Consider the following 27185-nt stretch of genomic DNA (forward strand, 5'->3'; position numbering starts at 1 on the left):
TCAGCACTTTTTTCAACAAAAATTCTTCAGTGTCTAACCTATTTTTTTTGTTTCTCAAGCGAAAAGCCAATGTCATGTAAATTAAAAGAGGAAAAGTGTTTCAAAAAATTATTCACCTGATATTTTTTTTTTTCTTCCAAAAGTTTGATAGAAATTATGAATTAGCACAATTTTATCTTCAGTACTAAAGTGCATACTGTAGATCAGGGGTAGGCAACCTTTGAGACATGGAGTTCCAACTTCAACATTTCTGATCAATGAGTGTGCCATTAATCATTAACCACAATAATGGTAAAACTACGGGAATATGTTCTAATTTATGCGAGCCAGTGAATATGCCTACGCGTGCCATAGGTTGTCGATATCTGCTGTAGATAATATATGTGCTTCATTATAAAATTGAGTTAAATAAAAAAATATTTAGCACATATTTTATGTCTTTTAAATGATAATTGTTTGATACTTAAACTCTTTATAAAAACTAATGTAATTATTTTTTGATATGAGCTGTTAAAGTTTGACCTTACACAATTTACCTTATGAATATGAGAAAAATATTTTGCACTTGAGTCAAAATAAGCACAGCCAAAAAAATATATCGTTTAATATTCATTTCAGTATTCCCTCATACATATGTCTAAATTAATAATATTACATATGACTAATTCTACGACTTGATTGATAAAGGTAATATTTTGTGCACTTGTAGCGGGAAAATGGAGTCCCAAGCAACTTATACTACACTTACAGTTACTTAGAAAAAGACAGCATGTTCTGCTTCATTAACTAATTCATTTCAAACCATTGTTTTCAAACTTTGGCTTTTAAATTTTATTAACTTAAACAAGTGAAGTTAAGTACATACATATGTATAAGATTAATGTATAGTCAAGAGATTTTATAAGGAATTATAAGATGTATATAACCCTGTTGTTTTTTGAAAAAATATAATCGACAAAATGGACATATGTGAGGATATTTTTTCATGGAATTAAAAGCAGAGTTCTTTAAGTTATATGCAGAAAATATAAATACCATCAAACATAAGTTATGAGTTATGACTGAACATTCCATTAAAAAGTGATTGATAAATACTTTAATACTTATAATTAAATGTGCAAAAAAATTACTTGAAATGAGAAATCTATTATTTTTTTTTTCTTTTCCTTTTATTATCGTTAAAAGTACAAATAGTATCAGGGTCTAACATAATCATTGAAAAATAACGCAATCAATTATTACACACAAAATCACCATAAAATAAAAATATTTGTTTAGGTAGTTTCAACTAAAATTAATGTATTTAAATATTACAAAAGGCTTTCTGTCAGTTATGAAATGTACTCGACAATGAATTCTTTTTTTATAATTATGTTTTATGTAACTATAGCAAAAAAAATCTTACCAAAATATGGACATGACTAAAATGATATGTGATTGCTTTAGGGGCGATCATTTTTTAACCATTGTGAATCATCTAGATGTTTATATGATAAACATTACTCTGTTCAGTAAAAATAGCTAAAGTTTGACAAATTTTCGTAAAATATATAATTATTATACATGAATCATAATTATTACACATTGTTGAGACATAATTGAGTAGTTTACAAAAACAAAGATAGGTTCATTGAATATAAAAACTCCTATCTGTATTGTTGAACAATGAACAGCTGTTGAAGAATATTTTGTAGGGAGAAATAGTATCTATTTGAAAATCATTGTATAATATATTATTATGTAGCATATTAATAGTTCTTATCATTTAGCAATAACATCTAGAAAATTTTTCATAAAGGATTATACTTGAATAAGATATGAAGGAGGGCCAGAAGAAAGGGTGATTCAGTTTGTAGTAAGTATTGGTGATATAACTTAAAAAATTTGGCAGATCACCAAATTCTAATAGAGTACCTATTAATCAAGAACATCTTACTCATTAAGTTTTAAAAATATTTCATAGAGTGTCTTCTAAAAAGACAATTCAAATCAAAATATGATTAATTAATCATTTTATCTGTTAAGATAATATTAATCAAATTATATTAGGATAAGTATTTTGTTGAAATAAGTTGAGTCACAATTTAAGAGCTCCCTCTGAGTCTTCTCTGACATTGACATAATCATCAATAAGGTCAATTGTCAAAGTAAAAATCGTGTGGAACTCTACATAAAGACCTGTGTACCTAGGCATGGGTTATATATCGAACCCAAAATGACCATCGAAGTATTGGTAAATACATGATAATACTATTTATTTAATTTGAAGAGGAAATTGAATTATATTTATTACTAAATTGGATTGAATAATCATTAAATTATAATGATCAAATCAGATTATCTTTTTTCCGTGTGTAATTCGTCACACTAATAAGAAAATATAAAAAACCTGTTATTATTTTAAAATATGTATGAAAAATAAGCTAGCTAAATCCATTTTGACATTTTGTTAAAATAAAAAAAAGGGCTTCATGTTTAAAAAAATGAAACGCATAATAATAATGATATTAATGTAACATGGAAATAATATAATCAAGTCTAGCATTTATATATTTATATCATATATTGATGAATGATTAATGAATATGAACAATATCTTTTTTGGCCTGCTCTAATTTTGACTCAAGTGCAAAATATTTTTAATTTAAGCCAATTTTAATAATGAAACACATATATTATGTAAAATATGCACTTTGGCACCACTGAAAATAAAATGGAGCTATTTCCCAATTCAATTAAACCTTTGAAAAAATAAATCATCAGTAAAATAATTTTTTGAAACACTTTTTATTTTGCATAAAACCCTTCCAAAACAAAATTTGTAGCTTGCCTATATAAGTACCATTGAGTTATTTGAGTAAAAAAGCTATAAACAAAGATTTAATTTATAGCTATAGTATTTAGTAAATTGTGCCAAGTATTAAGAAAATATTTGAAATATAAAATATTTAACATGATGAACAACAAATGAAATGTATCAAAAGCTTATATTTATTGATAATACATTTATAAGTTTCTGAAGATAAAATTTGTGTAATCGTAATCTAGGAAAAGCAACACACACACAGCATGTCACTTTAATGTTACACTATTCACTAGACTATGTAATGATCCAGAATAACTGATTTATACTTTAGAGATGTTCTGGAATTGTGATTGTATATACTATAGAGCACGTTTAAAATTTGTGAATTAAACTTATAAATTTCTTTCAAGTTTAATAGATTAATAGTACTTAATACCTATAATTTATAAGGATTTAGGAGTAAACTTTACGAACACTAAATGTGAGCCTTATATTATAAATAAGTTTTATTTACTTCATAAATTATAATAATTTTTTTAGCCGATACAAATTTTCCGACTTGAAATGGTAATTGTTTAATGGTGAAATATTCTGTAAAAAAATATTTTTTTAAACAAGTACTTTAGATATTGGCTATTTATTTTATTAATATGTGACCATTATTTTGCACTCTTGTCAAGCACAAAAAAGAGCGCATTCCTTAAATGAGGTATCCGCAGCTAAAACTGGCAGACTTGGCAATTAAAATAAAAGAAGAACTGGCAGAGAAGGCCAACACCAATTCCTAGGAAATTTAATTCTTCCTGTCTTGTCCATTGATCAGCAGGATAATGAACAAAAGAAACAGAAAAAATAAATAAACAAGTCAATTGACAATTTAATATTTATATTATTACACCTTTGAGTTTCTCGTTTTTTCATCCGTGACAAATCCAAAAGAAGTATCAGAATGCTGTATTTAGAGGACTACCTAGAGAGTGAGTAGATTTGTGTTTTTATGAAATGTCCGCAACTTTGAAAGGATTTTGAGCATATGGAATCATCCTGGAAGCTCCATTAATGATTTTTTTAACTAGCATTAATATTTTCAATTGCAGTGATTGAACATTTGCCTTCAGAATTGAGGGATCGGTTCACGGAGATGAGGGAAATGGATTTGTCCGTACAAAGTAAATAATATGAAATTTGACACGTCTTTCTTTTCTATCGATTTTTTCTATGTACTTTTTTTTTTACTCTTGATATTTTTAATATAAATGTGCTTTTCAATAGAAAATTCATGCTCTTTATTTTAAATGCCCAATGTCTGCTCTACTAAAGAGTAAACAGAATACAGAACTCCGTGCCCTAATCTGTACTCTATAATTTGATTTCAGATCGAGTTGATAGTTTGGAAGAACGGCAAAAATCGTTTTTTACGAATTGCAAACGCTATTGCCCCTCCGAAAGAGAAGACGAACTTGTTAAAATTCGTAAAGAGTACAAGAAAGTAGGAGAAGAAGCCTCGGAGAAGATCAGTATTGCCGAGGATTGCTATAGTCTTGTTGATCGTTACCTTCGTAAATTAGACCAAGAGCTTCATAAGTTCAAGTTAGAATTAGAAGCAGATAATCGAGGCATTACAGAGGTGTTGGAAAAGCGTTCTTTAGAAATGGATGCACCAGCACCAAATGCTTTGAAAGAAAATAGATTTCCTCGTAAACATGTAAGTGATTCTATTTATATATCTAGGACTATTAATATTACGTGAGGGGTCTTCTTTTAGAATCGTAAATATCACTCAACCAATGCACACACGAGTCCTTTAAATGCTCTTTCACTGGGGCCATCGCAACTCACGGATAGAAAAAATAATCATTACTCTGGTTTAGTGGAAGGAATGATTGGATCATCAACGGATTCATCTCCTTTGAATCAAACGACTATTCCTTTGCAACATATGGGTCCCGGAGGAAATGCTATTGCTGCTGCCGCCTCTCAAGCTATTCAAGCTACACAGCAACTTGTACCTGGAAGAAGGACTTCAAGTTTAAAAGCTTCATACGAGGCAATTAATTTGGGAGTACAAGCTCACGAATTTTCTATTGGAAGAGAGTTAGCTGGTGCTGCTCAAAATGCTATTGCTGCAACGGCTTTAGGTCAGCCTGTTTCTTCCATAGGAGAAGGTTCTGGGAACAATCCTGCTAAAAGACAGAAAATAAGCAAGTAAGAACTAAAGTTTAATTATCTTTTTATCAATTAATCATCTTAATAGATTACATTAAAGTGAAGTAATTTTGATTTGGATTATTGTCTTTACTTTTTATTACAACTAAAATAATTAAGATACAAATTCAATTAATGGATTTAACTCATTGGTTTGAAATTGGCAGTAATACTTTTAGTTATAGGTTTTTATATTGAAATGAAAATTAATTCTAAGCTTTTTTATCTTAATTTTTTATGCAAAATTTAATTTAGTAAGTATTTAACAAATCTTGCCACATAAGATTTTCATCAGGGGTTCCTTGTTTCTAAAGTTATAGAAAGAAGTGTAAATATCTATACTCTTTAGAATGTGCATTTTTATAAATTGTCTGAATCATTAAGTTTCAGTGTAATTTGGTAAAATCGTTTGTTTTTTTTAAAACTCTAATTTTAGGAGAAGTAGTACCGTTACATCAGACTCTACTCCACAACAAGTATTGGACGTAGTGAACGGTGGAGGTGGCTCTTCATCTTTAGTTGATGAACCTTTGTTAGATCCCAGCTTAATTGGGGGAAACTCCCCATCTACAGAAGAATTACTTTCGGCAGGAAGTTCTCAGGATCAAGAGTGGAATTATGATCCAAGTGAACCTCGATACTGTATTTGCAATCAGGTTTCATATGGGGACATGGTTGCTTGTGACAATCAGGACGTAAGTATTCCTTTAATTTAAACTAGACATGAGATATATTTCATTATGATTTTTCATTTAGTGTCCTTACGAGTGGTTTCATTATCCTTGTGTTACGATAACTGCACCTCCTAAAGGAAAATGGTATTGTCCTACTTGCTCGGCTAATATGGCTCGTAGAAAAGGTCGTAAATAAATCATGGGTCGTATATGCTTAACCTTAATTTGCTTTTATTTCATTATTTTACATGTCAATCCTTATTCTATGTTACCGCATAATAAAAAAAATAAAATAAAATATTAAGACTATTCTTCGATTTCTCCATTTAATTTGCAATGTCCTTCATGTTGATGACACCATTGTGGTTGAAGTGCACTGGCTTGAATTCCTCTGGCTACCATTCGAAAACGATTGTGAAGCATTCGCGTTTCAGCTTTCTTCCAATCTAAAAATGGATAACAGCGATTATTGTGTTAAATGATTTATAATGATGAATGAATATCCTGACAAGAATATCAAACACTCATTTCGAAATGTATGTTCATACTTGAATCTGGATCCGACCAAAGTCGCTCACCAAGTGCGGCACCGCGTGGCCATAATTTTGTTGGAAGTGCAAATTCATCTACTTGCTCTGACCACATGCATGCTTCCCCACCTAAAATATTGTTCTCTTTTTGTTCATCATATTCCATCGTACCTCTATAAATCCCTCTGGGACTATTGTCGTAAACAAGTTGCCATCCTAGATTTAAAGAATAAGATGGGGCTTAAGAGAGGAAAAGATATTGTGTGGTACCTTTATAAGGAGAGCACCAATTATTGCCTTCTCCAACCCAACTTGAGTATCCGCAGTCTAAATACCATGCATCATAATTTGAAAAAATTGTTTTAAATCCCTTATTGATTATATCAGGTATAGATTTATCCTAATCAGCAAGAATATTGAAATAAATAAGAAATATTGAGTCTTTATAGAAGCTTTAAAAGCTCACCTCTCTATTTGTCCATATCTGAATTATGTAGTCATCTTTATTAATGTGCATGTCTACTTCACCTTCTTCAGTTAAACGACTAGTCCAAAGTATCAAGGGTAGTTTCTCTTTTTTATTAGCATTGTAGACGAGTTGTTGTGCCTTCTTTTGAAACATGATCCACAAGCCTATCAGATCGGTCTCAGTAGCATTGAGCCCTTGATTTTCCAACCAATTGGAAATTTCGGTGGTTGTATTCCAACAATTCAGATTGATTTCGTCTCCTCCCATATGAAACACGTCTGAATCAAATACATCGAAAAAGTCATTATATAATTTTCCAAGTACATCGTACATCTTTTCATTAATTGGATTGAGTTGGCCACACGGTGGCTCTACACAATATTTATTCCAAGGTTCTTTGTTGAGACAAACGACAAGATCTCCTAACCCCTTACTTTTTCCAAATTCCCAACCATGGCCAACATGAGCAGGAGCATCAAATTCCGGCAAGACTTTGACTCCTCTGATTCTTGCATACTCGACAAACTCTTTAATTTCCTTCTTAGTGTATGTTTTTCTAGAACTATAAGCACCATATTCTGAGAGCTCAGGAACGGACTCACTAACAAAGGGGAAGCTGTGTGTATCTGTAATGTGCCAATGGAATATATTTAATTTGTTGTAACTCATTCCATCGATCACGGATCTTAAAGCTTCAAAACAAAGAGAAAATTGTACAGTTATTCTTATTTAATAATTGAATCATTTTAAGCCCTACATTTTAAACTCATAAAATTCCTTGAAGTATCGACCAAGATACCTCGATGAACATACATTGGTTCATCATAAATAGTGACTTTACTATGAAGAAGAAGACTATCTCTCATTTCATCATAACCAAACAATTGACTTAGAGTTTCCAATCCATGTCTAGCACCAAAGTATGTTTCTGCGTTAATATAAGCAATATATTCTCTATCCTTTGTGGAAGTAACATTAAGGGAATAGCTTTCATCCGTTTTAAGAGTTATATCAATCGAGGGAGAGATGACAGATATCCTCACATCAAGTTTAGTCTTAGACTTTTGGTCTTTGAAAGGCTTGGGGTTTTCATTAACATCATAGTCTGGATGAAGAGCTTGAAGATAAAACTTGAAAATATTCTGAGCTTGAGCGATTAGTTTTCCAGGTGCAGTTGGAACCTGACTCTCCAGATGGAAAGTCACATCATTTGGATATAAACGGGTTACATCTTGAGAAAGGTCAAATGATCCAGTTGGAAGGGGCCAAAGAAGACCATTGGGATTACAAGTCATTTTGCATTCTGAGAGACCTACGGGAGTTTCTCCTTCTTTAATGATAAATCGTTCACATTTCCTTGAAATACTACACTGATAAGTCGTAAGTGATTCCCTGGGAATAAAAAAGAAAATGTTCAAATAAAACAATGATTAACAATTATACAGATTTTACACTTTGATTGTCATGTTTTCGGAAGACAATGCCCATATTGAAGAGCCCAAAAATAAATAAATAATGAAAAAGAAGATTAACACAAGGAGTAAAAGGACGGTGCCCCTTGGATTCTCTTTTTTAGATCGACGCCATTGGAGTTTGAGAGAATTAAGTTGGATCCATAATCCTTTCACAATAATGCTTAAAAGGCCTTTCATGAGTTGAACAATAATTGAAATGTTTGAATGGTTAAGTGGATCATTGATTCTGCTTGAATTCCCTCTCAAGTTCGACTTTTAAAAACACATTTATGATTAACAAAACAATTGTTATTAGACGTGACGTCATTCTTATTTCTTTACCTTGCCTTCATCAATTGCATTTAAATTTTATACGTGCCTTTTTTAATGCCTGTATTCGCTATTCACCTTCAATGATATTTTTAGATTTTAAGTTAATCCTTATCTGTGCAAATTACTTAAAAGTTAGTGTAAATAAACTCATCAGTAATTGATCTTGATGAGTGATGAATCATAATAAATGATTCATCACTCGTCAGTAGTGTTGGAACAGTCCTAGGACTGATTGCCTAATCAGTCTTTTTTTTCAGAAATACTTTCTTTACTTTTCAACGGTCCTAAGGACCGATACCTCGGTTTTTCAGTCCTACTGTCCTAGCTTAACTTAATAGTGATACTACAACTATTAATGCAATGAAGCGTTTTTATTGCTATCTTAAATTGCATAATAATAATTGCAAGGAGACGCCATCTTGGGGGCTGAAACTTAATATTTTTACTAAATAAAATGAACAAATTTCCAACAAATCTTAATTAAACTGTATCAAATAGTTTTAGGAATAAAAAAAGACTTCATACTTGTATTGAATACCACTTGATGTCAATTATAAAAGGTGATATTGGAATTAAAGCATAGTAATATCGATTTCAAAAACCAAAATACTTCGGATTCTCCTGAATATGTTATCAAAATCAGTAAAAATGGCTAAATTTGTAAAAAAAAAATATCGATTAAGGACGACTAAAGTAGGATAATCAGAGAAAATATATTATTCTTTCCATTATAGTACTAAATTTTATCTGCAACACGGAAATAAGATTCTATAACGATGTAATAACATATTTTTAATTAATTTTAGGCTCATATATACATGCAAATTAGCAAAGGTTTACCCGGCATTGCTCGAACCAAAGAGGGAGGGGAAATCACATTGAGAATAGTCAAATTAATTTAGAAAATTAAAAAAAATATTCAGAAAATACTTATATATACAAATAATTATAATTTGAATGTTTCGTTATTCTCGTAAAAGATCCTGATAATTATAATTCTTTTGGATTCTTCACAGCTATTGTATCAATCCAATTAAGTAAGGTAATCCACTAAGGCTCATCATAACAACATCATCCCTCAAAAAAATAGGCTTATTATTGCCTTAGTACTATTATTATGAATATAAACTTCAAATAACATACTAACATATATGCATCTACAAAATTGTCTAGATGATTATTTACATTAAAAATTCCCAAATTTAAATTCGCGAAGATATTTGGGAAACAAATAACTTTTTGTGCTAATTTTGCAAAAAAAAGTTCTCAAAAGCATTTATTGGAATTGTAAAGAGGAACACAAAACTACCATTATTTTTTTGTTATTTACAAAATCAAAAAGTTAAAAAGAATAGTATTGTCGAAAAAATAACCCTCGATAAATAGTTCATTTTTGCAAATATTTAAAAAATTATGTAATCAAATGTTCCGTAAATTAGAAATACGAGATTGAACATTTAGAAATTAAAATGTATGTCCAAAATTCATCGTTCTATGGCATTTCTTCTTAAAAATTGAAAAGAAAAATTTATAAAAAAAGAAAAAAATTAAAAAATTATTCAGAAAAGGGCAGATATTGCTGTTAAACATTAATTTTTATGAGTGAAATTTATATGCCGACGGATTCCCATAGGCATTTCTAAAAACTTTATTTTAATTATAAGTCATTTTTTTTTTGTCCATAACTTTTTTGATTTTGAAAAATGTAGAAAACGTATTTATTCGTATCGTTGTTTTTTGAAACGCCAATCCCTTTTTTTATTGATAACTCAACCCCGTATCTAGTCTCCTTGAGCCGCAAGAAACAGTTTTTGTATTTGGGTAAAGGATAGGCTATACATATTGATAAGGTGTTCATTGTTATAAAACTGGTTTGTTTAGGTCCCCAAAATGGAATACATCAACAGTGTGACGTCACGCAAAAATGCTCTATACTTAGCTGGGTATACATATATTATGTTTATAATAATAAAATAAATTACCCATTATTTTAGGATAAGTTAGTCACAAGGTCGACCCTACAATCATTTATAGGAATAATTTTCAGAACCTCAAAACCTGACGTCTGTATATAAAAACCTTCCATGATTCTGCGAGTGCATATTAAGTTAAGGGAAATAAAGTCGTTTTTCATTCGCTTAGTAATATCTTATCTGTGTACCTTTGTCGTCTCCATTTAACAAATAAATCCATGTTTTCAATTTTATCACAAACTCCTTGTTTATGAGAAGAATTAATAGTCGTTTTTTTTATATTAAATTAAAGGAAAGTAAAAGTTAAGAGTCAACCTCCGTCCTTGAGACATGTTTTAAACATACCTCCCGATGACAATAAAAAATATTAAAATGGGGAAAGTGGAGGTTGAGTAGGAACTTACACCCCTTCCTCTTATCTCTTACCCCCTTTTGTAAATACTTTCTTTTATTCCACAAAAAAGTAATATAATTATTATAATTTATAAATTATGTTATTTACTTGAATTTTATCAACTCTAAACGATCAAACTCATTTGACCAAGTACATACTTTATAAATAGATTTGCATCGAAATACGTTTAAGGAAGGACATTGCATTATTTATAGTGAATACTTACGTTGTCTTTAAAGCCAAACACGAGGGTATGATCGAAACACTCCAAACTACAAGTGTAAGAAATAAATATGTCAAAATATATTTTTGTCCTGCGTTTTCTGTCATTATCCTATGGATTTCTTTCGAAAAACTGTTACTTGATACACTTGGAATTGATTTTTAAAAAAATGTATATATATATATATTTATTTGGAGAATGAGTGCGCTGGTTATTTTGTATATGAATTGTTTCCACATTGGTGTTATCTGTAGATGTATATAGACTTATAGATAGTATAGAAGGTGTGGCTGGCCCCACATAGGAACACAAGTATTCTTAAAGGATTAAACATCGGATTATTTTACCTTATCATTCACCTTTAGAGAGGATTCCATTGTTAATAAAGCTAGATATCAGTGATGAGATTTCCTTGTTGAAAATATATGCATTCAAATTTAGTTTTGTGCGGATCCTTATTTAGGAAAAGAAGACTGCAGTCGGGTCTGGTTCGGTATTGGTCCGGTCCAGTTTAGTCCTGCATGCCAACGCTAGGTAATTTGGCCTCTAGGATATGTGGCCTTGTTATATAAATATATATATATAAATGAGATTTAGGGTTAAAATTGGTGTTCCTTTGGAATCTTTAATCAAAATATGTTTGTATATTACTATAAAAAGAATTAAATGGTTGTTTTCTGTTGGAAAAATGATTGAATCATGCCCCATTTCAATGCATACACCAACAAAATTTCACTATGTAATGAATTCGAACAAGAGGCAAAATAGGTGATTGTAAAATTAGTATAATAAGAAAAAAATTAAAATAAACAAACATTAATAGAACAACAATTCGAACGGAAGAAGTACTTTCTGTAGTTGTACGTGGAGCAGGGTACATCTTTAGAGTGGGGGAGGCGTACATAAGTCTTTCATAAAAAGAAGATTGTCCATTTTTTTTATCACAGTGGTAGTATACAGGGAAATATCTATATATTATGATCTCATGTAAAATGTTTGAGAACCACTGATTTACATAATTATAGTGTTATATTTTGCCTTGAAAGATAAAAATAATGGAATAAAATATCAATATAATTTTAACTATATATTTTGTAGATTCTATAATTTTTTATAGCATTTCTGTATATTTTCTCAGCTGCAAAAAATGCCTTGTAAACATAAATTAAAAAGAAATAATGTATTCAATTATTTCAAGGTTTTAAGTTTTGCATTATTCTTACTTCTAAGAAAATAGCTTTCATTAATTGATCCTATTGATAAAATCGTAGTTTCTTGTAGACTAAAAAAAAATCTATTAAAGATATATAAAAGTTGGTCATCAAATCTTAAATATCTAACTTTTAGTATTTGGAATTTTTTATTTTTAGCAGTAAGTAGAATTAAAATTAGAGTTGAAACTCGGTCACCGATAATTTTTTTCCAGTTCGATCTTAAATGATTTTTTCAAGACCGATATTTTGTTGCAGAACGTGGTCTAAAATTGTGAATTGAAATTGAACCCATATAACAAAATTTTATTTTCCTAAAAATAGGTCATATTTTTTTTTAGATGGGACTGATTAAGACCGATTTTTGTTAAGATCTCAGACCAGTCTAATATTTTCATACCGAAAACCAACAGTAATTACAATATTTTTATGACCTAAAATCTAAATAATTGGATTTCTACTTTCAAAAAATTAAACAACAAATTAGACACTTGGGATCTAATTAAAGAGTGAATGTGTGTAAATAATAAAAACTATGTACATGAGGTCCACGCATACTGCACTTTCAAAAAACGCAGATTTCGTATAACGCAGTGCTTGGGATTATTATTCTGACTCTCCGTATTGTGTGGTATATTCATATCGCGTTTTTTTATTTCATAATAATAAATTATACAAAAACTGTATATTTAGTGAAACAAAATTTTTTGTAATTGTTGATTAGTTCGATAATATTTTGCCTATATATTCATGTAATATAAGTGTTTAATTTAGTGTAGGGGGAGTGTCCTGTAAGTATTTGATTTGATACCTAGAATTCGAAATTTTGATTATTCTTATCATACAAATTTGCAATTAAGAAGTCAGCTAAATAAATATTCGCAAATTTCCGATATTTAAATTTGACAGTATTGAAATGAACGGATTAAAAATCAAATCAATCACGTATCTTGTCTAGCATACATTATTTCAAATAATTGATCATGAATAAAATGTTCTTTTTTTGCCAAACCAAATTTTAAAAAAAACGAGGAAAATATTAAAAAGTGGACTTTTGAGGACCGATCCAACACTTGTATTTTTCTGTAATATTCTATAGTATATAATTTGGAGCTCACATGAATTATATTTATATGTTCCTGTGTCGTACTGAAGGATAAATACATATTTATTAATTTTATACAATTACATTTAATAAACAAATTTAGTCATAAATAATAATTCATCAAAACTAAAACAACAACAACAACAACAAACAATCAAATAATTATCCATTCTTTCTATTCGAATTGCTGGATTTCATTAGCCATTTTATTTTTATTTCTAAGTTGAACCCATTTCATTAATACGAACAAAAAGAGTGTTCCAATTAGCATTGGAATACCTGCCAGTTGAAAGGTCCATTTATAGTTATATTGATGATCATATAGAATACCTAATTGAAATAGAAAAAGAGAAGTGCAGTTATGAATTATGACGAGGGATTATCACGGGAATTTCAAACATGGTGAATTTTTATCAAAACTTGTGATTCTATGTTTTTTGGGTGGTCTTCAGAATCTGTATTTAAAAAAATGAAATACGGTGGTGGTACTGCTCTCTTGCACCATTCAATTTCCAGGAAAAGCTCAACTATTGAGCTTTAGTAAACTTGGTCAAGTTTTTTTAACCCCCTGGTCGCGCAAACTCCAAGAAATTTGTTGAAGGGTTGCTCTTGAAGGTATGAGATAGAATCTTCTTTAGCATCCTTAATAAAAAGTCTCAGGACTTTGCATTTAGATTTTACGAAGTATTTATTTATCCTGAGGTCTTCGATCTTATCTCTTATTATTTTTTCTTTCGAAATAAGCGTATTCTCAAAATCAACTAACGATAATGTCATTTGGTATTGCAGATGTAAATAAAAAGTACCACCGATAAAAACTGTTGTATTTGTCTTAGTCTCTACTTATAATGTGTTTTAGTGACATAAATGGATACTTTAATAAACATAAGTGATTGTTTACTACTACTTAGCATACCCAGAATTTTGTCTATCCAGTCAAATGAAACTGATGTCAAGGAAAACTGAAATGCACGTAAATGAACAACCAAAGTTTTAGTTTTGACTGAAAAGTGGTGCACTTTTCTGATACAATACTAACTTAAAGCCTTGTTCCGTTTCTAAACTCTACTTCTTTATTTATTCTTGATATTTTTATTTTTTATAGTATGACAAATTAGTCAGTTACGCTCATAAATGGTTAAGGAAAAGAACAATCAATCTTCAGATTTAAAAAAAATAAAAAATCACGGGCCAGCTACAAAATTCACGCGATTTACTTCACTATTTATGTAGCTACAGTGGAGGAAATGAGTATTGGATCCCTTGCCGATTTTGTAAGTTTACCCACTGAAACAAAAAAAAACAGTCTATAATTTTATTGGTACATTTATGTTAACAGTGAGATACATTATATGAACAAAAATAAGTGTTCTGAGGAAGAAAAATGCATCCACCACATAGGCGTAGGAGATCCCAATTTTGTGACGTAGTTATTAATAACTACGTCATTTCAGTTTCAGTTAGTTTCATCATAATTCATAATTATGAGTTATTTCAAAGAGACAAGATGTCTGAAGTTAAAACTCGAAGGTTTGTCAATAGAACGTATCTAGCTATTATTCTAGTTATAATTCATTGAATCCTAGCTAAAATTGAAGGGAATAAAAAGATAATAGGAAAGTAAGACTGAAGGACAGATGTATCGGTCCTTAAAACTGTTAATTGAAAAAAGGATCGGACCGATAAAAAAAGACTGAAAATGGGGGCAGGGGGGTGCTTGATTAGGAAATCAGTCCTAGGACCGATCCTATTCTAGTACTGTATGTTCTATGTATACAAAGAATACTTTCATAAAAAATAAGTCATTCTAAAGATTAAAATAAACATTTTTGGGTAAATATGATTAAAATTCTATTAAAATAAAAGCCGACCAAAAAGAATTATATTTTGTTAAAGAAATGACATCAAGGAATGTTTAAAAAAAATTGTCAAGAAAATCTATAAAAAGAACCCAATTAGGATTATTTTAATATTATATTTTACCTGCTAATGGAGGTCCTAAAATAGCTGGTATGGCTAAAATAACAACCATAATTCCCACGAGCTGTGATTTTTCTGTTTTGCTACAAAAATTTCCTGCAATGGGACTGAGTAGTGATATCAAGCACCCATCAAATAATCCAATCAACAAACACAGAAGAATGACAACATATATTTGATAACCAAAGAATATACTTGTATAAGGCATTACAAACAAGCTCGAGCCAATAACTAAAAATGAGGTCATTAACATTTTGTAGGAGGTTAAGAATCTTAGGTTGTATATTTTGCAAAATAATATCCTTCCAACTCCTGATGCTAATGCAACTGTAGTGATCAATACTGCACCATCATAGTCTTTATGTATTTCTAGGTCCAACTTCTCTATATATATGGGCTGTTGATTTTTCGTATATGTAAAAAGATAATTAAAAAATGTTTTAATGCAAGTTTTACGAGTGAAGATTAGTTAAGCAAAAGGAATCAAACATAATAATAATAAAAAAACAAATATACTATGCTTAAAATCCATGACATAACAAAGTAGAATTAATCAGAGGTATGAAAAAGCCATTAATTTGCGTGTTCCAAGTAATTATTTAATTGTATTTGATCCGAATCCGAGTCAAGTAACACATTTTAGATGTCTTAATCAAGAGAATGAAGACAAATCTCAGATCAAGTATAAACCAATATGCCTCTTCTCAAAACGATACGTCCTATGTTTTAAAAATTAAGTCTTCCAAAATAATACTAGGAATATATATTCTTTTTAAATTATTTTGACTTTGAGCATGAATTCTTACTCTGGAAAGAATTTGTATATCGATCATTATTTTGAAAGACTGTACTTGATAAAATATTGTTAGAGTTCAAGTAAGCTATATATGGAGTAGAAAAATAGTATTACTAATAATTACTAAAGTAGAGAAGTCACTGATCAAAGTTCGAGTCAGTCAAATCTCAAGTAATCAAATTAACAGCTCGAGTCCACATCTCTGATATAATCATCTTTGGTCAATGATTTTGCCAATAACAAAATAACTCAAAGTTACAAAATCTAAAGATAAGTCTCATCAATGAAAAAAGCCTACATTATGTAGGGCTCGTATAAACTATGATTCGTGAATAAAAAGACTACTTTCCAAGTATACATAAGGAATGAGATATCCTAAGAGAGTAATACAAAATCCAATTGTCCAAGCAATATATATCTTATTTTTTAATAAGCTCAAATTAAAATGACTTTTGAAGGCATTGAGACAACTTTTCTTCTTGACTTTGGTTTTCAATATTTGACTGAATGTAATTGAAGGAATGATTAAAAGAGACGTCATTCCACATAAGAAGTAATAAGCTCCTTTTAACTGAAATAAAGAAACAATATTAATAAAATGTATTTCTTATGATACATAATTATGTATATATGTTGTGTACAAGTTGGGGTGTATGTCCAAGATGCAGACTGTATTTAAGCTAATTGTACAAGCTTCAATTTCTTTGTCTTAAATGCATTATTTAATCACAATATCGGTCATTCTAATTAACAACTATTAATTAATGCTCTCATTTCATTTGCATCTATTAAAATTAAATGGTTATTATGTATTTATGAGAGATATTACTGTGGGGATTTGAACTGTATAATGTGCTTCAAAATATATATATTTTAGTAATTTGTAGTAAAATAGTCAAAAATTACACCATTAATACATCGATCATCATGAAATATTCCATTATTCTCATCCCAAGAAGTACTGTAAATCCTTCCTTTAATATTATTCATCTCATTTTTGGTTGCAACTTGTAAAAAATCGCAACTTGTACACAAGATATATGTATATGTCGGTATACTTGAAACGTATCCAAAATTGAGCGAAGTATGTGGGGTATCATGATTGTAAATACACAGTTACCACAAGACACAAAACTATTAACCATACTTAGTTGATCTTGAAAGTATTGAGGTAAAATTGCCATGGATGGGACGAATACCATGGATGAACCAACACCAAATAGTAAACTTGATAGATACAATAATTCAAGCTAATTGACAATCGTAGTTAAAAGGGTTTTGTTTTTAATTTGGAAAATCTAACCTTATGGAATACGAGAGATGCCATGATCATTCCAAAAAATGCAATACACGCTCCTATAAAAGTACAAACTCGTAGTCCTAATTTATCCATGAGCATGCCAGATACTGGGATAAATATAAAAGTTACTCCAAATGCAAGTGAACCCACGAAAGACACTCTTGCGGAAACTTCAATTTTATCCTTATGCACTGTTCGAAGCTCTGGAAAAATGATTCCAAATGAATTGATGGTACCAAAAATAATTCCGTTCACCAAAAAGCTTGTAATAGCAACCATCCATCCTTTTTTCCCTCCTTCTGGACTGGAGTAAAGTTGTATTGTTTCAACATGAATGCCATCCTTCTTTGTATCATTAAATGCATCAAATTTGGATTCAAAAAAATTATTTTTGGAAGTATGAGGTGTATTTCCCATTTTTTTAACAGATTTCACCAATCCTCCCTTTAATAAAAACCTCTAGAATGGATTAAATCTAGCTAATTTTCTTTCTTTATTAAGTTGTAGATACACATCCTAAAAATCTATATATATTTATATATAAAACTCCAAATTAACAAATTGTTTTATTCTATTTCTTTTTAAAAAATATATGTTAAAAATATTTTTAATACTTAAAAATGATACGCAGTCAAGTAAATTTTTATGTTATTAACTTGAGAAACATATAGCCGACGAATCTTAATTTTATTATACTTTGTTATAATCTTATTCGAGGCATATCTTTAATGAAAAGTAAGGTTATGACAAATTATGAAAATACTTTCAACTCAGGAATGATATATATATATATATCTTCTCAAATATTTTGCATAAAATCGAAGCTACAAGGGTTTTTTATAGGGTTATTATAATAATTTTTTAAAGCTCAATTAATATTTATAATTGCATTTCTAAAAATAAATTGCCCGATCTTTGTAATCTTAACGTCAATTTTCATCATATTCTTCCAGAAAGAAGACCCCCGAAAATCTTCATTTTCAACTTGATAATTAAGAATTAGAGTAGTAACAGTACACTCAAGGTGGGTAGAGGACTTTTCCCTCCGGCTGAAAAAAAAGTAATATTCCTAGAAAAAAGATAAGTTGTAGTGATTTACTTAATTAGATGTGCTCTTCTGCGGCCTCATCCCTCAGCTCACAGATAATCTCCTCTACATAATGTCACCTTCTATTTATTTTCAAGATCCCCCAAAGTGATAACTGTCTGAATATCTCGAAAAAGTCGAGATCCCTATCCTCCTAACACAATAATATATATTTTTTACTCTGAAAAGTTATTTCCTTATTATTAAAAGGTTGCTATAATTAAATTCCAAATATCCATTGTCGTCTTCTCCTATTTCAAGATCGAAAGAGAAAATAGCACGTGCAGGCAAACTTATACATACAATGCACCCATCGTTCTTAATTAGAAATAATTGTTGCTCTAACTTTCTTGTTTCCTCACTGGTGACTTCTAAGAATGGATTGACAACTCAGTTTGGTACTATTACCTATAAAAATCCTGATATCGTTCAGACATGTATCTTTGCAACCCTTCCAAGAGAGCACAATACACTTGAAGGTGATAATCTGATATGTAATTTTCTTTATCCAATTCAAAGCGGCTTGAAAAATAGTAAAGATAATGGGAGCTACATATCAATGAATTTCACTTAGATAGCGGTTAGGAGATACAAGATCTAACTTTTAAACGATTAGTATAATTTCCTTGCAACTGCCAATGAATTTGATAGAATTTTGTGAATATATCTTAAAATAATGAATGCCATCCTGTATGTTTTTTAGATCATCAAAAAGCCCAGTTTTAATGTTGAAAAAGTACTTATAAAAAAGTTTCCCTTTGATAGCCATGTACCTTCTGTTTGTAGGAATAAACATGAAAACTGTTCATCATTAATAATGCCAAGGTGTTGAAACAGTCTGGAATGTACTTGGATCTTATTTACTGCTGTGATAACAGTATTAATTGATTTGTGAAGTCGTCCACTAAGATTTTTATGTTACCAAATGCTGCCTGTTGATTGCACAAAGCACTGCAAGTACACCAGGTACGGCTTTTCAAGAAACTAATGAAGGAACGATGACGACTTATGAGGAATGGTGCACTATTTATTGTACAACAAGAATGTTAGCAAGTGGGTTGTTTTTTCTATTGGGAAAAAATATCAATGATGCTGACTCTCCTTTAGTATTTATTATAAGATTTCTTACAAATATCATTTCTTAAACCAACTTTTCATCTTTGACATAAACAAACATAAGCGAGAAGAACATATTCCTTTAATAGTAAAATGGACTCATCTACTGCAAGCTAAATTATGTTGCAGCAAGAATGCTACAGAATAGTGGGGATCACGGGAGCCCAAAGTTAGTTAAGCTATTACACATTCTGATCATTCATTCTCATTCTAGCAAAGTCATTTTGATTTTTTTTCTTCTATTTTCGCACTAAATCCGGGGGCGCGCAACATTTATCTCGCTGTAGAAGTAAGAGATTTATCATTAGAAAAAAATTACATATCGTGCAATATCATTTTTTTAAGCACATAAGCCTTTTTTTATAACTAAAAAAAATCTTTTATTTCATAATTTTCTTTTAGTTGATACCGAAACCTTTCCAGACAAAAAAAGGGAAGGGTGTAAATTTTTTTCTCCTACATTTTTTTATAGCAAAACAGATTTATCTTTACCATTTGCAGCTTTTTGGGGTCAGAATGGGCCATAGCTTAACTTTGGGGGTCCGTGATTTATGACACTAACAACAATATAAAGTAAGTAAAACTATTGAGGTTGCCAACAACAAGAAAAACCGAAGGGGGAAAAATGCTTAGAAAAAAAAAAAAAAAAAAAAAAATTTACAACAATAATCATAGCAGTCATATTTTGAGTAATATAATTTTCTTAAATATAAGAGGCCTTCATATTTTGGTGGTGTATAGGTACAATCATAGTAAGTACAACATTATTCAAGGACAAATAACAAAAATACGCAACATTTAAGTAAATTATAAACTATGGAGATATCTACAAGTTGATAAATCAATAAGCAATTGAAATGTGACATTCAAATAATAGATATTTTTCATTGTATAACATCACATGAAACAAAGGATCTTGGTTTATTTATTACTTTATTTTATTTGTCTGAATATTAATGTGGACGTCACTTAGTGACGAAGGAACAAAAACTGAACAAAAGGAACAGGAATAAACTCTAGATACAAAGAAGGAATGCCAAAGCAAGGGGATCAGATGAAGTTACTGGCTGACCAGGAGCAACAATTTCAAATACCGACTTATACGAAATCCACAGTGTTTACAATAGCGTTATGTATATGAATTTAAATATAATTATAATATTTTCTCTACACTATTGCTATTTTAAATGTAGAAAGTTCCCCCCTCCTTAGAGCAGTAATTTATTTTCACCTTTCAATATCATAAAACAAGTAGTTGATATTCACAAGGTTCTTAATTCAGAAGTACCATATGTCTCACTCCCATCTTCTTCTTGCACTCCTATTTTAATTAAGAGGTCAGAATTTTTTACTTTTCTAAAAAAAAATAAAGGTCATATTTTTTTTGATGGGAGTGATTAAGACCAATTTTTTTTTGTATAGACCGAGTTTGACTATCAAACCGATCCAGACCAAGCTTGCACCGAATTAAAAAATAGTAGTCTTAGACTGGTCTATAACTTCCATACCAAAATCCAAAACTAATTATGCTCAAATGGTTAGATAACAAATTCAAGACTTCGAATATAATTAAAGAGGGGTTGCGTGTGCTCTTTCTTCTTTTTTGTTCTATATTTACTATGTGGTGGTGAGTTAAGATCTCCTTCTAAAATAAAAAAATTTCCCCATCTTTGGTTTAAATTGATTCAAAAATAAATAATAAATAAATACAATTCTAATATTTTCTAAGATCTAATGCTAATTTTAGTGTTGAGGGTTCCCCTTTTAATAATTCATTTTCTCCCCTAAAAAACAAGATACTTAGACACTAGGCTGGTCAGAGACGCTTTCATGAAGATATTATTGATTCACACGTGATTCACTCGGCACTTTGACGTCATATATAAATAATATCTAAATCCTATACAATCATCTTCACTTCTAGTATTCCTTATGGCAAATTTCACTCTTTAATTATAATAATATACGAACATAATAAATACTTATATAGAGGTAATCTTAGTTATATATTATACATTAGTTCCTTAAACTTACTAAAAGATATCCTGGAAACTCAAGTTCCAACTTATGATTCTAAATCTGATCAATTTACGGAAAGACTTAAATACTCGACAAGATCTTGTGCCATCCTTAATTTTCCAAATCCAATTGATTATTTCTATCCACTCATCTCCTTAGGAAGACTTGGATTCATTTGTGCAAATTAAAAAAGTCGTTTAAACTAAAGACATCAATAATTCGTGGCAAGCATTTTACTGATGCCAATTTTACTTTAGAGAGATATTGACTTGATAAAAATCATTAAAAAGGAGGCTCACACCTGAAGGTGTTACTTCATATAATTTTTTTAAAGATCTATTAAAAGTGATCCATTATAATCTTTTTAAGATTGTTTGGCATATTACTAAATGAAATCACCCACTATGGAAGAATCAATTCACATCAAAGAGATGGAATCTTATCCAAACCTAGAATTCATGGAAGAACCAAAGACACTCATAAAGTTAATTGATGAACCAATGGAGGAAAAAAATATTGAATCTATCATTGACAAATCTACCGAGTGTAGAAAAAGTCCTGAGACCTGCCTCTAAATAGTCATTAAAATACTCATAATTGTTCTGGATGATGTTGTACGTAGAAATTTTTTATTTTATAATACTTTTTACTATAACAATGCACATTAGTTATGAATCTGGCCACCATCATCCTAAATGACAGCCTCTGATCGCCTCTGGAATCCCTTGCATATATTGGCAACGTAGTCTTTTTTCATAATCTTCCACTGCTGGTGAATAGATGTCTACAGGGTATCAAAATTTAGCTAGCGGACATTGAAGACTTCTTCAAATGGAGTAATACAATGGATTCAGATCTGGATTCTGAAGGGGCCAAAGGTACTTGGACCAGAAGTTTATGTTGCTACTGATTCACTCTTCTACAATATTAGCAGTATGGTCCGGATAGCCGTCAGAAATAGAAAAACAGGTAGAAAAGTATACCAGACAGTTATTGAAATGGGGCTTTTAAAACAAAAGCTATGGAAATAATTGAGCATATCAAAAGTCAAAGCTTTTTAGCCATGGCGTATTAATTCAGAAGAGAGAATCGACAGCTCTGAACAAAAACAACTAACTACATAGTTGTAACTTGAAGACTGCAGTTCGGTCCAGTTCATTCCTAAAACTGATAAATTTCGTTGCTTGATGGCATCTCAACTGTATTTCTTCTTCTTTAATCAATTCCAGTACTGGCAGTCGCAAGGAGCGACAGTCAATCCGAAGAATGGATTGTACCGGATCGGAAAAATAAGGACTAACATCAAACTAGTTGTTACCCAGAAAATAAAAAATAAAAATGATTTTAACAATTTCAATCAGTTATATATTATACATTTCTTTATCATAATTATAAAAAACTACAAAACAAACTCAAATTAGCCAACTAATGTACTATAATTAAATAAAATTGTACTTAAACGCATAAACTAAGTCATCAAAATACATAAACACGCATAAATGTATACAAACCGCAAATATTACAACCCATAGTTAAGAATAAACATAGAATACATTAAGTAATGAAGATACAACTTTTCTTGACACATTTATATTTTAATTTTTTTACGGTCATTGAATTGAATTGTTTTGAAAGAGAATGAATATTTTTGTGTATAAACAAATATAAATAAATTATTTCTAGCATACCAAAGGATCCATTAAAACTTCTTCCTTTTCAGCCTCATTAATGGTTTTTTGGTATGATTCTTGATTTCTATACTTCAAAAGTATGAGAAGGAAGATGGATCCCACTATAGGTGGAATACCAAATATTAAAAATGGAATTGTGAAAGTTTTCATATGATCATAGAGTATTCCTAGAAAACAATATAAAAAGTTAATTTAAGTTGGGACATTATATATTTCCATAACTGAAACATTTCTATAAATATATTTCACTACACCTCTCATAAATTAAATTATAGTGCACAAATTTGGAGTTATAATGAAATAAATTGTGACGCGTAGTATTCATAGTGACTAATACCGTCGATATCACACCTTTTCATTATTTTTTTTATCATTCCAAGCTTTTTTACCATTCAACAGTATTATGGACCGATTTGTTGGGTCTTCAGTCCTATGGTCCTAGTAACTATACTTTTATTTATTTTTACTTCTCATGCTCACAGCAGTAGTGTTCCAAGAATTTCCTTACAGCTGTTTTAATTAATTTTCATAAGTTGACTCAAGTACGATTTAAAGTAGGTGACTCCACGCATTATGAACTCAAAAAAGATATCATATATATTAATATTTATTTTATATTAATTTATATCAATCAATGACCTTCATTTATAATTCCTGTTACTTCATACTTAGTTATCGATAAACATTATCAATTCATTGTATGTAATGATTAAAAGTTGGCAACAAGAGAAATACAGAAGGTAGCAACTATCAAAGGTACTAGAAATATTTGTATAAACCTTGGTAGCTAATATATTTTTTTTTCAAAAAGAAAAATTCCTTTTGACAGTCGAGGCTTAAAGTAGATAAAAAGGCTAGATATGTCTCTAGTTAGGATTGAAGAATATAAAGCCAAAGAAAATATTAAATAATAGCTAGTACGTATAATAATAAGTTCTAAGGCACTACTTTAAACTTCCCTTGCCTTGTCTCTGACAAAGAGGTTATTATAAGAATTAAACAACTAAAAAGGCTTTAACTACATCATTTCAGCTGTTTTACTTACAAAAAAAGACTGAATAGGACCGGTCTTAGGACTGAAAATTTTTATTAGGACCAGACTGATAGAATTGCAATCTTTTATAATTTTTTTAAATAATGGTTTCCCCATAAAATTGTGTTCCGATTTCGTTTAAATTCTTCATCGAATTATTGTCAATTTATATCAACAAACTATTGTAATTAATCTTTTGAAGAGACTCCAAGACACACTAGAATTTAGTAAAAACTCAGTGTCACAATTATATGATTATAAATTGATATTTGGGCCAAATTAAGTCTTATAAATCAAACAAAATTTCTATACCGTAGTTGTTATTCTTGGGTATCCCAATTGGACGAAATTTGTCTCTAAATATTGGACTGTATATGATGTGAAAAAATTAATAAATCATTCTTCCTGATTTCTGTCTGAACTCTCCACAGCAAACATAACATATTCTAGTTATCTTTGATATAAATAAATAATGATATAAATCATTTTAAGAGAATTGAAATTGAAGAAGTTATTGCTATATTTTAAATAACATACCTGCAATTGGAGGTCCTACAGTCAGTGGAACTGAGGTAATACCAAGTAAAAATCCAATAGCCTGAGAAGCTCCCTTTGCACCACAAAATTTAATTGCAATGGGTCCCAAAAGTGAAATGAAACAACCATCAAATAGTCCCATGATGAGAGATATAAATCCAAGGAATATAAATGCATAGTTTCCCAAAAGAGGCGCAAGAGTTAGGAGCATAGAGCAAAGTCCAATTAAGAAAAATGCAATTTGTTGGAGAAAAACAGGGTCAATACATTTCATATCAGATACTTTTCCAAAAATAACTCTTCCAATACCAGAAGTAAGTCCAATACATGTAAGGAGAAATCCTCCGTCAAAATCTTTATTCAATTGCTTATTAAGATCTCCAACATATGCTGGCTAATCATGATTAATAGGGATACCATTAAGGAATTAAACTTTTGACATAATTAACTTACTAAATATACATATGGAATAAAATATCCTAATAAAGCCATACCAATTCCAGATGCCCAAACAATGTATTTCTTATTTTTCAAAACACTGAAGTTGAGATGAGCTTTTAAGAAGTTATTAGATTCGTATAAATTTTCTCCAATATCAGGTTTGAATAGAGGTCGAAATGTTAGAGCCGCAATGAGAAGTATAGATATCATTCCCGTAACAAAGAAGAATGTCCATTGAAGCTGTTAAAGTGGACCATTATTTATTTTAGTTTAACACATACATCTATAAGTCATTCCATCAAAATTACACTTTGTTTTTAATTTTCATCCAATAAAAAAAATAGTTATGTCAAAAAGCCTATAATTGGGAAATTTGAAAATAAAATTTCATATCTATAACTCTATCTATATTTGAGCTCCTTTCATGATGAATTTGATCATAAATTGTCTTAAAGACGATTGCATTTTGGCTTATATTTGCTAAATCACTATTTGGTGAACGAATATAATAAATACATCATTTTATAGCTTATTAACTAATGCAACAAAATAGTTTTTTTATATTCTCTCAAAAAAAAAGTGGTTGTCCTTGAGTATATATTTGGACCTTAAATATATCAAACATATTATCTTTAAATTTTCAAATTGATAAATCATTTGAGAAATAAGAAAGAGGCGGGTTAGGAGATATGGAAGGTTTAATTTGTTCATATACCGGGCGAATCGTAATCATTTACTCATCTATAGGTATTATGCAAATTTTAAGGGGTTAAAAGTAATTTTTTTTACAAGTTCCCTATGAGCAATGTTGTAGAACACATAATTAGCTGTCGATTGCAAAGAAAACCATTGTCCTAGTTGCCGCCACCATGAGCACACAGTGCGAGATTGAGATAGCAGTATTCCTCCTCGCAAGATTGTTGCAGGAGGCCATTGAGGAAGACGATTCACAAAGTTTTCTATGAATGGAGACATCGTATATAGTCTTCCACTAGGCCCCTCTCTTCTTCCCTGATTACCTTCTGGGACAATTCCGTGTGGAGGAATGCTGCTAACTCAATAATTTCGTACTGTGTTGTCTCATGGTGGGAACTAGTATATACAATTAAATGATACAATTTCCTATTTAATGAGATTTAGAGGTGTATTGCTAATAGACTTAAACAAATCTCATGATTTTAAACCAATTCCCTTTTAATATTCATTCCCATAAATGGTTATTGTTGGATTGGATTTCTGATACAAAACCAATGGTATACCTAACCATTGGTTGTATTTATCAAACAAAACAGACAAACAATTCAACTAAATTACCACCTTAAAAACCCAATTTATGAAGAAAAACTTGAAGATTGAAGTTGATTTATAATTAGTATCAGAGATTTAATTTGTTGATATAATTTTTCCACACTTATGTATAATGATTTCTAGAGGAATAATGCTTATATAATATCGTAAATCTTCAAACATTACTTGAATTGTTTAGTTATTAAAGTAGTCGCCTAGTTTCATTGTTTAAGGGTTTTATAATATTAATACAACGAACAGTTTAACTAAGTTATTAGTTTTGCAAGATAAATAAATTTTAACAAAAAAACAAGACAACCTTTGATCAATTACATCATGAAAAAAAGCTCAGAACTCAGAGCTGGATTGAGTTATCCATCTGAAATTTCATATTTGTGTTTCTCAATAATAGTTTATTTGACCTACTAAATTTTATTCCAATTGCAGCTTTAAAAAAAGTGCAATTTTTCCATGGAATTATCCCTATACGTATAATATTTGAGACCTGTAAGCCTAGCCTC

General features: G+C 30.0%; 4 protein-coding genes across 11 annotated transcripts in view; 1 reads left to right on the forward strand and 3 right to left on the reverse strand.

The window, feature by feature from the left end:
• The first annotated feature begins 1702 nt into the window (after positions 1-1702).
• Ing3 (Inhibitor of growth family, member 3) lies at positions 1703-5994 on the forward strand. 2 transcript variants are annotated; one of them, XM_040719501.2, is made up of 7 exons: positions 1703-1855; positions 3487-3783; positions 3904-3975; positions 4183-4511; positions 4572-5011; positions 5448-5706; positions 5768-5994. In XM_040719501.2, exons 2-7 carry the CDS (start codon positions 3756-3758, stop codon positions 5879-5881), a joined length of 1242 nt encoding a protein of 413 aa, XP_040575435.1. In that variant the 5' UTR covers positions 1703-1855; positions 3487-3755; the 3' UTR covers positions 5882-5994. The 2 variants fall into 2 exon arrangements, with proteins under 2 accessions (XP_040575435.1, XP_040575436.1); XM_040719502.2 differs by lacking the exons at positions 1703-1855; positions 3904-3975 and having other exon boundaries at positions 3613-3783.
• LOC121124347 (chitooligosaccharidolytic beta-N-acetylglucosaminidase) lies at positions 5895-11805 on the reverse strand. Of its 2 annotated transcripts, none has more exons than XM_040719500.2 (6): positions 11065-11805; positions 7442-8076; positions 6682-7376; positions 6486-6615; positions 6234-6431; positions 5895-6131 (listed from the first exon to the last, which is right to left on the reverse strand). In XM_040719500.2, the coding sequence occupies exons 1-6, from the start codon at positions 11166-11168 to the stop codon at positions 5992-5994; spliced, it is 1902 nt and encodes a 633-aa protein (XP_040575434.1). In that variant the 5' UTR covers positions 11169-11805; the 3' UTR covers positions 5895-5991. The 2 variants fall into 2 exon arrangements, with proteins under 2 accessions (XP_040575434.1, XP_040575433.1); XM_040719499.2 differs by lacking the exon at positions 11065-11805 and adding an exon at positions 8137-8646.
• A 1590-nt stretch (positions 11806-13395) lies between these two features.
• Positions 13396-17996, reverse strand: LOC121124725 (monocarboxylate transporter 10). Its single transcript, XM_040719909.2, has 5 exons — positions 17457-17996; positions 17212-17403; positions 16503-16724; positions 15361-15754; positions 13396-13707 (listed from the first exon to the last, which is right to left on the reverse strand). The coding sequence occupies exons 1-5, from the start codon at positions 17868-17870 to the stop codon at positions 13553-13555; spliced, it is 1377 nt and encodes a 458-aa protein (XP_040575843.1). The 5' UTR covers positions 17871-17996; the 3' UTR covers positions 13396-13552.
• A 5021-nt stretch (positions 17997-23017) lies between these two features.
• The window catches only part of LOC121124118 (monocarboxylate transporter 10), a 39648-nt gene continuing 35480 nt past the window's right edge, over positions 23018-27185 (reverse strand). For 3 of the 6 annotated variants that reach the window (XM_071890903.1, XM_040719234.2, XM_071890902.1), the window contains 3 exons: positions 25390-25617; positions 24937-25330; positions 23018-23533 (listed from right to left, as the gene is read on the reverse strand). In XM_071890903.1, coding sequence (XP_071747004.1) covers positions 23355-23533; positions 24937-25330; positions 25390-25617 — 801 coding nt within the window. In that variant the 3' untranslated portion in view covers positions 23018-23354. Of the gene's footprint in view, positions 23534-24711; positions 24854-24936; positions 25331-25389; positions 25618-27185 lie in introns of those variants that run through there. The other 3 variants (XR_011781695.1, XR_011781694.1, XM_071890904.1) reach the window with 2 other exon arrangements.

Source organism: Lepeophtheirus salmonis, chromosome 9 (genome assembly GCF_016086655.4).
Source record: "Lepeophtheirus salmonis chromosome 9, UVic_Lsal_1.4, whole genome shotgun sequence".
Classification (NCBI taxonomy): Eukaryota; Metazoa; Arthropoda; class Copepoda; order Siphonostomatoida; family Caligidae; genus Lepeophtheirus; species Lepeophtheirus salmonis.

Coding starts and splice junctions, on each gene's coding strand:
- Ing3 (XM_040719501.2), top strand. CDS start 3,756: ATGCTGTATTTAGAGGACTACCTAGAGA. Junction 4,512..4,571: donor ATAGATTTCCTCGTAAACAT/GTAAGTGATTCT, acceptor GTCTTCTTTTAG/AATCGTAAATATCACTCAAC. Junction 5,012..5,447: donor AAAAGACAGAAAATAAGCAA/GTAAGAACTAAA, acceptor CTCTAATTTTAG/GAGAAGTAGTACCGTTACAT.
- LOC121124725 (XM_040719909.2), bottom strand. CDS start 17,870: ATGGGAAATACACCTCATACTTCCAAAAATAATTTTTTTGAATCCAAA. Junction 17,404..17,456: donor CATCTCTCGTATTCCATAAG/GTTAGATTTTCC, acceptor ATTGTCAATTAG/CTTGAATTATTGTATCTATC. Junction 13,708..15,360: donor TTTAGGACCTCCATTAGCAG/GTAAAATATAAT, acceptor TATTTCAATTAG/GTATTCTATATGATCATCAA.
- LOC121124347 (XM_040719499.2), bottom strand. CDS start 8,336: ATGAAAGGCCTTTTAAGCATTATTGTGAAAGGATTATGGATCCAACTT. Junction 8,077..8,136: donor GAAAACATGACAATCAAAGT/GTAAAATCTGTA, acceptor TTTTATTCCCAG/GGAATCACTTACGACTTATC. Junction 6,616..6,681: donor AGATATGGACAAATAGAGAG/GTGAGCTTTTAA, acceptor CTTGCTGATTAG/GATAAATCTATACCTGATAT.